This window comes from Tachysurus fulvidraco, chromosome 8, assembly GCF_022655615.1.
Source record: "Tachysurus fulvidraco isolate hzauxx_2018 chromosome 8, HZAU_PFXX_2.0, whole genome shotgun sequence".
In the NCBI taxonomy this organism is placed as follows: domain Eukaryota; kingdom Metazoa; phylum Chordata; class Actinopteri; order Siluriformes; family Bagridae; genus Tachysurus; species Tachysurus fulvidraco.
This window is the reverse complement of record NC_062525.1, coordinates 319,747-332,415: the sequence shown is the minus strand read 5'-3', so window position 1 is coordinate 332,415 and position 12,669 is coordinate 319,747. Positions and strand designations below refer to the sequence as shown.

Genomic DNA, 12,669 nt, shown 5'->3' with positions numbered 1-12,669 from the left:
ACACACACACACCATTGTTGCAGTGTTACATACAGTAGGCTATAAGGTAAGGTAATATATATGTGTGTATGTGTGTGTTTATACACACACGTACACACACACACACACACCATTGTAGCAGTGTTACATGCAGTAAGCTATAAGGTAAGTAGTGATTGTTCATATGAAGTTTACTCAAGTTGAAGAATGTAAGTAATAAACTTACACCTACTAGCTCTATGTATTATATTGTGAAAAAGTAAATTATCTTAATATCAAAACTTTAAACTTTCTCTGGACTTAATGATAAATACATGTCTGATCGTTGGAACGAACCAAAAAAACAAACAAACTAGAAAATCGCATTCATGATGATTTATGGTGATTTTATTTCTTTGCCTACATTGACACTGATGCATTAAGAAGGGGGGGGGGGATCCCCTGTACCAAGATGGCGGCTCTATTGACGCATTCGTTCCAATGTACTGCTGTATACAAGGCGACATCTAGTGTTCTTCCGAAAGTGAAAGTGTTTCTTCTCCGAATCGACTCCATTTAAGCGTTTGTACAAGTTAAAACATCTTTATCAGCAGCAGAAACGGTGATATTAATGTGACAGAACGAGGCCTGTTGACTAAAGGTAAGTTATTAGGTTATTTGATGGACTTTGTGTTAGAAGAATGTGGATATATTGTATATTAAACTCAGTATGACGTAAGTACTTATTAACTCTTGTACTGTACAGTTTTCAGCTTCCTCTCTTCACCTCAGGGTTTTTCCTACATTGACATTTTTTGGCGGCCGCAAAACCGATTTTTTGTCCCGCCGAAGCCTTATTTGATGTGTAATTTGCTTTCTTGATTTGATCACTGCTGGTTATATATATGCTCTATATAATTGTGTTGGGACAAATAAAAATCTTGGGTTTTGTGAGTGACGCAGGTTAGTGAGCACAGCCCCTCCCCCCCCTCCCCCCTGCTGTCAAAAAGTTGCCTTTCTCTTACAACTTGTGATAAGCATTTCGCACATGCAGCTGATATAACTTTTTAAATAAACGGAAAAATCTATCCAGTTATTGTGTGTGTGTGTGTGTGTGTGTGTGTGTGTGTGTGTGTGTGTGTGTGTGTGTGTGTGTGTGTGTGTGTGTGTGTGTGTGTGGTTGTGGTTGGTTAAATCTTTCGCGATGTAATAACAGCCAGGATTCCCACACAACACGTCCGCTAAAGTCCGATTCGCGACCAAATGACTCCTTTGAGCCGATTCATTATAACGAATGGTTAAAGCAGTCGGTCTGCGTCAGTGTGTGAATCTGTGTATAACAAATCATTACTTCTTAGAAGAACACACACGTGTGAAATGAGAAAGTAAGTGTGTTTACCGCATTTAGCGTAAGTGTTTAGTAAAATTTAGCCTTAATAACCCACAGTATGTAAAGGCCAATGACAATGTGTAGTAAATTACCTATAAAATCATTTAGTTTAAAGTTAGACTGGAGTGAGATGAAACTAGATCAAAGCACAAAGCAAGCTGTTGCTAGCTGCTAATTTTATTACATTTTATATGGTAAAAATTACACTATTACACCTTTTAACGCTACGTTTTTAATGCTACTTTTTAATTCATATGATTTTACTAAAATAATTATCAGGTCTATCAAAAAAGGATTTTATCAAAACTATAAAAGCCAGTCGTGGAATGTTTTTTTTAATTCATAAATAGGATAAGAAAAAAAAAAACTGTTTCTTTGCATTTATTTTAAATGTAACATTTATTGTCAGTATTGGGCTTGTGGGTCATGTGGGTACTAGGGTACTCTCTGCTGTGTGTGGATGACCATGTGGGTCAGTCACCACCGAAGACCAATTTTGACCCAGGAAAAACCCTGGTGTCACTTTATGGGCAATTAAACATTACAGGGGTATATTTTACACTAAAGGAGCAGAACTTTCAGAATAAAGATGTGAAAATGATTGTGCACATTTGTTTGTGTGTTTTCTAGGAGTGTGATCCATTCCATCAGAAGAGATCAGACTCTTCAGGACTCAGCTGTGTGTAAACTTTACTAATATATAAAGATGGAGACTCCTGATCTGGACACAGATAATGTTTCTACACCATCAAACAACTGGTAATCTACAACATCCTTGTGTTCTAGTCATTAAATATTCACATCTAAATTATTATCAGTAAATATGAAATGATTTAACCAAATGTTTTACTATTACAGTATATAACTATTAGCAAGGCTGCCAAATCTCACGCATTCAGTGTGAGACTCACGCAGTTGACCCAATCCTCACGCTCTCACGCCACACCCCCATATTCTCACGCCACACCCCATATTCTCACGCCACACCCCCATATTCTCACGCCACACCCCCATATTCTCACGCCACACCCCCACATTCTCACACCACACCCCCATATTCTCACGCCACACCCCCACATTCTCATGCCACACCCCCATATTCTCACGTCACACCCCATATTCTCACGCCACACCCCCATATTCTCACGCCACACCCCCACATTCTCATACCACACCCCCACATTCTCATGCCACACCCCCATATTCTCACACCACACCCCCATATTCTCACACCACACCCCCATATTCTCACACCACACCCCCATATTCTCACGCAGACTCGCTCAGCAGTGAGGGGGAAAAAAAATCGCGTCGCATGAATTCGCAAAGCAACGCACAGAGAGACCAGACAGACAGTGTAGTGAGTTTTTTGTGACCAACTGTGAGGGAAATTTATTCCCATAAACTGTGTAGTCAGCTGTTCTCCCTCCCATCTGCAGATCTGTGAACGCAGGCAGGTCAGTGAGTTACAGGGCGCTCCGTGTCTCCGTCCAGTTTAGGCTAGTAACTAATAGGCCTGTGCTGTTATATAGTTTATATAGAATTAAGTTAGCATTAGCAGAGTTGTTTGTTTTGCAGCACTGAGCAGTTATTTTACATAACTTTATCATATATATCACAAATATCTGGACATGCCTAGTAGTTAATGTTAATTATTGTTTTCTAAGAACAGAATGTCAAGTCAATGACATCCCATAATAAAATGATTTTATTTATATCAATCACAACTCATCAATCATGTCCAGATATCTGACTGGTGGTGGTGTCAGTGTGGATAAATGTGAATGTTCTGTTATAGGATGTTATCTAAAGTGTCAGGGACAGGCAAGAAAAGAACGCTTGTATCAATGTGGGAGCTTATCAGCCCTCCAAGAAGTCCTGTGACCCTGAGAAGCAGCAGGAAAAGACACAGGAGGAACATGAAAGTCTATCTGAGACTTTAGAGCAGGAGACAGTTGAGCCCTCAGATAAAAAGAGAGACCAGGCCAAAAGGTTAAAGCCCAGAGCGGAGCTGCATCCTCTCGATGCTCCTTTAAAAATAAATGGTCAGAAAAATGGAAACAAACTAGACACAGCCTGTCCCTGGAGGGACCACTGTCATCTCTAATGGCAATCAAGATGGCAGACTTGGAGACATGCTTCAAGTGGGAGCTGCATCCAAGTCAATGATTACGGCTGCAAAATCAGCCACCAGCACTTACAATAGAGCTCATGTTAATCCTATTTCTGTAAAATGTTTGTGAAAATTAAATGTAATGTAAAGAAATTCTGTACAAAAATACTAAATACTAAATACTACAACACTAGAACTCTGACTGTAATAAAGCCACTATTATGTGTTTAAATATCGCTCAGTCTGTTTATTGGGAAATGTTGTGATTGGAATGTTTGCTTGTGGTTTCTTTCTTCAAATGACATGTTGTTTTGTAATGCAGTGAAATTCATACGATGGCATTCAAATATGGCTTAAGTGTCCAAATAATAGTCTGTATACTACAGAGTGATTAGATTACTGAAAACAGATGATTAAGACTAATAAATGAACCCCGTGTCTTCCTGCTTCTCCATATCACAGGTACGACCCAGAATCTGCTGGTGGAAATGAATTCCAGAAAAAGTTCAAATTAAATCTGATGAAGAAGTTTCAGTGTTTGAATGGAGTGATAATAAACCTGGCAACCCAAACACTCCTGAATGAGATCTACACAGAGCTCTACATCACAGAGGGAGACAGTGGACAAGTCAATAATGAACATGAGGTGAGACAGATGGAGGCAGCATCCAGGAGAAGAACAACAGAGGAAACACCAATCAAATGCAATGACATCTTTAAGCCTTTATCTGAACAAGACAAACCCATCAGAACTGTGCTGACAAATACATCATCTGAACAAGACAAACCCATCAGAACTGTGCTGACAAATACATCATCTAAACAAGACAAACCCATCAGAACTGTGCTGACAAAGGGAGTCGCTGGCATCGGAAAAACCGTCTCTGTGCAGAAGTTCATTGTGGACTGGGCTGAAGGGAAAGTAAATCAGGACGTCCACCTCATATTTCCACTTCCTTTCAGAGAGCTGAACTTGATGAAGGACCAGAAACTGAGTCTGATGGAGCTCCTTCATGTGTTTTTTAAGGAAACAAAAGAAACAGAAATGTCCAGTTTGGAAAAGGTTCTGTTCATTTTTGACGGATTGGACGAGTGTCGTTTTCCTCTAGATTTCCAGAACACAGTGAGAGTGTGTGATGTAACTGAATCAGCATCAGTGCCTGTGCTGCTGATAAACCTGATCAAAGGGAATCTGCTTCCCTCTGCTCTCATCTGGATCACCTCCAGACCTGCAGCAGCTGATCAAATCCCCTCTGAGTGTGTGGATCGAGTCACAGAGGTACGAGGGTTCAATGACCCACAGAAGGAGGAGTACTTCAGGAAGAGGATCAGTGATCAGAGCCTGGGCAATAACATCATCACACACCTGAAGTCATTAAGAAGCCTCTACATCATGTGTCACATCCCAGTCTTCTGCTGGATTACAGCCACTGTTCTAGAGAGAATGTTGGGTGAAGCAGAGAGTGGAGAGATCCCCAAGACTCTGACTCAAATGTACACACACTTCCTCATCATTCAGACAAACATCATAAGAGAAAAATACCCAAAGAAGCAGGAGAGTGATGAAGAAATGCTTCTTAAACTGGGACAACTGGCTTTTCAGCAGCTGATCAAAGGGAACCTGATCTTCTATGATGAAGACCTGAGAGAGTGTGGTATTGATGTGACAGAAGCAGCAGTGTACTCAGGTGTGTGTACTCAGATCTTCAGAGAGGAGTTTGGGCTTCACCACAGTAAAGTGTACTGCTTTGTTCATCTGAGCATTCAGGAGCATCTCGCAGCTCTGTATGTGCACCTGACCTTCATGAAGAAGAAGAGAAATGTTCTTAAACAGAATCAATACTCTAACTGGTGGATGGAAGAAAACACAATCTCAGGTGTACACATCAGTGCTGTAGATCAGACTTTAGAAAGTCAGACTGGACATCTGGATCTTTTCCTTCGCTTTCTTCTGGGTCTCTCACTGGAGTCCAATCAGAAACTCTTACATGTTTTAGTAACACAGACAGGAAGTAACCCTCAGAGCACACAGGAAACAGTTCAGTACATTAAGAAGATGATCAGTAAAGATCTTCCTACAGAGAAATCCATCACTCTGTTCCACTGTCTGAATGAACTGGGTGATGATTCTCTAGTGGAGGAAATCCAACACTACCTGAAATCTGGAAAACAAAGTGAACTTTCTTCTTCCCAGCTTTCTGCTCTGGTGTTTGTGTTACTGACATCAGCACAGGAGCTGGATGAGTTTGATCAGAGTAAATATTTCAGTACAGATAAGATAAGAGAAGATGTTGTTCTGAAGATGATGCCTGTGATTACAGCATCCAGTAAAGCAATGTAAGTAAATGTGAATATAACTGTTCTACTGTTACAGTGTTAGAGAGAAACTGAACACACTCTAATATGGACTTTGGGATGTTCTGACCTGAAGGTGATACAGAGTGGAGTTCATGTAAATAGATAAATTAGGGAATAAAAACTGCATTAATAAATGAATGATACTGAAGTGCAGCTATTAAACATGTAGAAGCAGGTGATTACATTTGAGGGAGTTTTGTAGTTATGACTTATCTTAATATCTTACAATAATGATAAAGTTAATGCTGGTTTTATGTTGGATGTTTGATGTATATTAAACACACCTGTGTACCAGACATAAAGAACCATGTTTACTGCAGTAATGACAAATTCTAATCCCCAAAAAGTTTTTCTTCATTATTAAGTTTTATTTGTGAGGTGGAAATGGTCTTTCATAGAAAGCTGACTTTGTAAAGACTTCTACTCATTAGATAATAATAATAATAATAATAATAATAATAATAATAATAATAATAATAATTAGAGACAGAGAATGAAGACTCTAGAGGCAGGAGGAAGCACCAATATAAAGTGAGAGACTGTTGGACTTGGACAGAGTAGATTTTGAACCTATATTCAGAACCTTTGAGAATTTTGAAAAAGTCGGAGAAAACCAAGGGTTTATTTCATTTAAGCATGAATTGTTGAGACAGGAATGTGGAAGAGCAGAGACATGTTTTGTGGACATATAAAATATATACCAAACTTTATATACCACATTATTTTAATGTGTGAAACCGTATTAAAGTCTGCACTCAAATCTAACAGGACAAGAATAGTTAAGAGTTCAGCATCAGCAGCCATCAGGAGATCATTAGTGACCTTCACTAAAGCAGTTTCCATACTGTGTTTAGTACAGAACACAAACTGAAAGGATTCTAATAGATTATTGTCTCTAAGTTTAGCATGAACCTGTGTGATAACGTTCATGTCTGATTAGAAAGTGTTCATTTAGCTGAAAAGTGCTCCCTTTAATGCTAATCTATAACACTACATGATAAGATTTTAGCTAATGTCAGTCTGATTCCTAAACAGAATTCTCTGTAGTTACTTCTGGTCAGATTATAACCAAGTGGCTCATGTTGTGGAAGCGTTGAGAGAATCACAGACAAGAGTAAAAAGGTTCACAATTTACTTGTACTGCTGTACAACAGGACCCAACACTCCACATGAAGCATGAGAGAGGAAGGACCCTGATCATTGTTACACTGAGTTTTTATAAATATGATTCAAACACACAAACTGAAGAAAGGAAAACATTGTCAATCATCAGCTACATTACAACACATGATCATGTCCTGATCAGTAGAACATTACCAAGATCTGCCTAAGCTGATTCTGAGCCTTCAGTCTCGCCATCTGTCTCCATCTCATTCTGACACACTAATATTTTACACAAACAACCTCATACATACATCATACACCTTTGGTCATTTGGTCATTTTCCTCTTCTATGATGTTGAATTATTGTTTAAATGTCAGTGTTACATTCTCTAATGTTTAATGTGAGATCTTTGTCTTTTTCAATACAAGACAATCCCATATTATACAGGACAGGGACAACCCTACTCTAGATACTAGTTAGTTAGCTGTAGTTAAACACTAACTTTACCCATTTTAATGACATCAACATGTAGATGTGGACTGCAGTGTCACTTTAACCATATTGTCTAACTGGTGTTTGTACTTTCAGTATTTATAACAATGAGAAGGTTCAGTGAAAGCTTTGAGGACGAGTTTGATCATTTGTGTGAGTTCATTATGTTTTATTTTATTTCCTTTAGTATCAGCTGTTATTCACTTGGAGTAAAAAGTTTGTCACCTCTGTTCTCAGCGCTCAGATCAGAAACCTCCAAACTGAGAGAACTTCATCTGACTGTGGAAACACTGGATCTGTCTGGGACTAAACTAGGAGACTCAGGAGTGAAGATGCTCTGTGCTGGACTGGAGAATCCTCACTGTAAAGTGGAGACACTGGGGTAAGATCATCTCTCTGTGACTCACAATAACTCACTAAAAGCAGCAGTTATATACAGTGTTGTTTTTCACCTGAAATGTTCTGTAACACTACAACATTCAGAACAAATACATTAGTCATTAAGTGATGAGTTTTCTCACTTAGGAATTAAATAAATAAATAAACAAACAAACAAATAATAAATAAATAATCAAATAAATAAATAAATAAATGAGTAAACAAGAGAAAAAATCTAAAAATATAAAAAATTCATTATTTTTTAAAGCTATCAAAACTTTTGCAGCTCAAATAAACTTAATATCAATAATAATAATATAATAAATTAATATCACTGGTGAAGCTCCAGGGTCCTGGTCCCACCCATGTGGAGTCCTGGCCCACCTACATAAACTCTGTTATAATGTTAGAGTTATTAATAAACCCCAGTTGTCACTCACTATGAGCTGCTGCTTTAAGAAGCTTCATTGAGTGACGTTGCTCAGTAACATTTCTGTGTGGTGTTTAGTCGTGTAACAGACTAGTTTAATAAAGACTTTATCTTCTCTGAAACAGACACCACACTGTGTCTTTACCCCTGAAACTCCTACACTGTAATCAGAGGATATAATAAGATGAAATGTGTTTCAGTTTGTGTTTACACTGGAGAACAGTGTCAGAGTGGAGATTGGACTCATCTGAGAGCTGAAGAACAGAACTGCAGTTGGTTTAGGAGTACATGGGGCAACACCATCATTTTAACTCCAATTAAAACACTCAATGAATTTATTTCATATTATATGATGGGGGGGGGCAGTGGTTCATTCTGACTATTCTGTTAAAGGAGCGGTGCACGATGTTTGAATGCCAATGTTGACATTTGATATCCAAAACAAACACACCTCTAACCCAAATGGGTCCCACCTCTTTATTGATAGCTCCGCCCACACATACATAGGTAACCCAGGCAACTATTATGGCGGAACCTGCTGGGGCAGCTGGCCGAGGGGAAATATTTACATATAAATGAACACAATGAGTAATACTATGGTAATACAAATGTGTGTTTGTAGTACTGTGCGTTGTACCGTGAAAAGTTTAGCTCCGTTTCACACCGAAGACGTTCAGTTCTCTCCAGCGCTCTAAAGCTGATCCTATATTAACTCGGTTCCCGCTTCTTGCCTTATCGTAAGCCTTTTATCGCTTTTCGTTTTTGTCCGCCATGTCAATGTTTCAATCGCTTTCTTCAATCGCTTTCAGTCGATGTCAGACATGCGCACTGAACACTCTCTCCGCTGCATATTGACAAGATACGCCCCTTTCTTCTCATTGGCTACATGTTTGTTTTGTTTGTTGGCCCGACTCAGTTTTCTGAAGCATTTTTCAAACATCGTGCACTTTTTAATCACTTTAATAAAATTATTTTAAATATCACCAAACTAAATAATAATCAGTCAAATATAATGAATCTCCTCATAGACTGAAAATAAATCTAAGCTAAAACAATTTCTGTGATTTATGGGTTATTTTAAAACAATAATTTATAATTTATTAATAGGGGTTACGGTGGCTTAGCGGTTAGCACGTTCGCCTCACACCTCCAGGGTTGGGGGTTCGATTCCCACCTCCACCTTGTGTGTGTGGAGTTTGCATGTTCTCCCCGTGCCTCGGGGGTTTCCTCCGGGTACTCCGGTTTCCTCCCCCGGTCCAAAGACATGCATGGTAGGTTGATTGGCATCTCTGGGAAATTGTCCGTAGTGTGTGTGTGTGTGTGTGTGTGAGTGAATGAGAGTGTGTGTGTGCCCTGTGATGGGTTGGCACTCCGTCCAGGGTGTATCCTGCCTCGATGCCCGATGACGCCTGAGATAGGCACAGGCTCCCCGTGACCCGAGAAGTTCAGATAAGCGGTAGAAGATGAATGAATTTATCTAATATCATTAGTTAGATTTTCCTTCATGATTTATCATCATAGCCTTTATGTTTAAATAAAAAATATCCTGTGTTTGAAATGATAGACTTTAAATATCATGTACACTATGTGTCCATACACACTAATGTTGACAGGTGACACAATCCTATTGAAGCTGTGTGTGTGTGTGTGTGGGGGGGGGGTGTTTAAATAGTTTTCTTACAAAAATAATAGTTGTGGATACAATTACATGTGTAATTGTAGTAAAGATCTTTACAGTGAAATAAAATGTAAAACTGAAATAATAAAATGATCTGCAGCTCAAAGTTACATTCATGTTGATGAAGAGTGTGTCATTGTGTCTCTATACAGGTTGTGGGGTTGTGATGTCTCAGATGAAGGTTGTGCTGCTCTGACTTCAGCTCTGAGATCAAACCCCTCACACCTGAGACACCTGGATCTGTCTGGGAATAAACTAGGAGACTCAGGAGTGAAGATTCTCTCTGCTGTACTGGAGAATCCTCACTGTAAACTGGAGACACTGGGGGAAGATCATCTCTCTACAGTGGCAGAACTAGAGTTTTATACGGGGGGGGGGCAAGGCAACTTTAGGGGTCCCACAGACTGTGACACAAATTACTGTTACAGGGAGCATTTGTGAATCCCATAATTGCTCATTAGAGGTAGAATATATCTCTCATCATCTATTTTATAATTTATAATGTATTATGTTATAATTTTATCTTGTGTATGTCACACACACTTTCATAAATAGGCCTATATAATCAGGTAGTGCTGAAAATGTCCAAATATGTTCAGATAATAAAGATTAAGCACCAAGGAGATAAGAAAACATTTGTGTAACATGAATAACACATTTTATTTAAATATACACATTTACAAAGTATATACAAAAATATTAAACATACAATCAAAAATTGCAGAAATTTAATAAAAACACTGGTAATTTTTGGTGCCTATCAATTTTACAAACAGGTAAATACAGATCCCAGTTAGAGTTAAAACAGCATAATTCTGTGGTTCTTGTGAGAATGTGCGAAATGTTTCACAAACTCATCCATGTTGAGAGAGCGAGATCATTGTTGTCCTAAGGTGAGTTTTAATCAGGTTTAAAGCTGAGAAGCTTCTCTCACAAGAAGCACTGCTCACTGGTGTGACAACAGAAATCTTACAAAGCCGAAATAGCTCATGGAAGTTCTCTTTATAAGGTTCTAGGAACACAACAAATTCAAAGAGATTAGATGGTCTGTCCCTTCCACTTTTTTCTCTCCTATCAAAAAGTCACTTAAGGTCCTCTAAATTTGACTGAAAGCTCTGAGCAAAGGCAAACAAAGGCTCCTTGTTTAAGAATGTCTTACTCTTTGGGTGGAGAGACTGAAGGCCTTGCATTATCTCACAGTTCTTCTCTGAAAAACGCCACTTTTAAACAAAGTTTATTGTCCAATCACAGTAATGATGTTAACAAATAATTTCATGATATGTCCTCAGTTTAGGTCTTGACTGGTCTTGAAATGAAATCCCGAGTCCTCTTCGTCCGAGACGAGACCGAGTAAAAATGCGGTCGATTCCGAGACGGGACCAAGCCCTTTAAAAAGTGACCGATCTCGAGTACTAAAACACTAGTAACTAGATACAGTTACTAGTTACTTCACTCAAAAAGTAACTCAATTACGTTATTGATTACTTGCACCTGATTGATTACTTGCACTTGATTACAATGCGTTACTGTTAAAAGTAACTTTTTAGTAACTTTTTTAAAGAACGTTCTTTAATGTTCCCATTAATGCCCTTTTATGCGTTATGGTCTACAAACACAAAACCAGACAAATTAGTTACAATCTCTCAGAATCTAGAGCGAGCGAGCAAGAGCGCGCATGCGCGACAGAGACAAGTGTTCAAGTATGTGCTCTAAACCTTGTAGCGCACGGCAGAGAGGGAGGGGGCTTGTTTCGGTGAGTCAACCAATCAATTGTCAGTGTGGGCGGTCTATAGCCCATGTGTTTCGGAATTACTGCTGACATACTTGAATAAACGGACACACGCCCACAGTGCATCTTCTTGTGTACAGGTTGGCATCCACCAATCCTACAATGTGTCGCTGCTGTAAACAGTTAAGGCTGTAGGCTACACTTCAGCCAAATTAATTCATCTAAAAAAGTAACGGGTAACGCACCATATAGTAACGGTAACGGAGTTACTTTATTTAAAAAACTAACACGCTACAGTATTAGTTACTGTCAAAAGTTACTGCCCAACACTGTGTGTGTGTGTGTGTGTGTGTGTGTGTGTGTGTGTGTATATATATATATATATATATATATATATATATATATATATATATATATATATATATATATATATATGCGCTTAAAGCACTCGGTGTGAAACCATGCATGGTCTCTAGGTCCAAGTTCCTGTCCATGTTTTTTGCCTCTTAAATCCCACTAAGCATCCAAATTACACAGTAAAGGTTTGTTATGGCTGAACTGTAGATTTAGTATCTTTTAGTTCTGAAAGTTAAGTTGCACGACTTAAAGGCAATATTTTTGTATTATTATTACTATTTACTTTAACGTATGCCTTAGTTTTGATACTTTAAAAAAGGAATTTGAAAATAATTTATTATTTTTTTGTTTTTGCATCTCAGAAAAGGGTTCATTTACAGCCCAGAATGTTTGGCACTTAAATGAACTTAATTCTTCTCAGTCAACTTTGTCATTGTTCACAGCACAAGTACAGACAGAGAAACAATGGGTAAAATTTAAATGTTTATTTGTGATAGAAAATATTGTTGCATGCATTGCATACTATGCATTTAAAAAATAAAAGTTCATTTTTCTAAAAAAGGAAACAAATTAGTTGTTAATTTTAAGAGAAACGTCTTATTTTGTATATTTAATATTGCTCTTTAATTAAGCAAAAACATATTTTATCTTATATCTTATATTATAAGTCTACAAAAATAT

At 38.2% G+C, this 12,669-nt stretch overlaps 1 protein-coding gene across 3 annotated transcripts; it reads left to right on the top strand.

Annotated features, from left to right (window-relative positions):
* The first annotated feature begins 465 nt into the window (after window positions 1–465).
* LOC113646150 (NACHT, LRR and PYD domains-containing protein 12-like) lies at window positions 466–10,651 on the top strand. Of its 3 annotated transcripts, XM_047817013.1 has the most exons (6): window positions 466–619; window positions 1,979–2,107; window positions 3,924–4,225; window positions 4,271–5,798; window positions 7,604–7,798; window positions 10,055–10,651. In XM_047817013.1, exons 2-6 carry the CDS (start codon window positions 2,055–2,057, stop codon window positions 10,341–10,343), a joined length of 2,367 nt encoding a protein of 788 aa, XP_047672969.1. In that variant the 5' UTR covers window positions 466–619; window positions 1,979–2,054; the 3' UTR covers window positions 10,344–10,651. The 3 variants fall into 3 exon arrangements, with proteins under 3 accessions (XP_047672969.1, XP_047672968.1, XP_047672970.1); XM_047817012.1 differs by having other exon boundaries at window positions 3,924–5,798; XM_047817014.1 differs by lacking the exon at window positions 10,055–10,651 and adding an exon at window positions 7,513–7,569 and having other exon boundaries at window positions 467–619; window positions 3,924–5,798; window positions 7,654–7,773.
* Window positions 10,652–12,669: the final 2,018 nt, after the last annotated feature.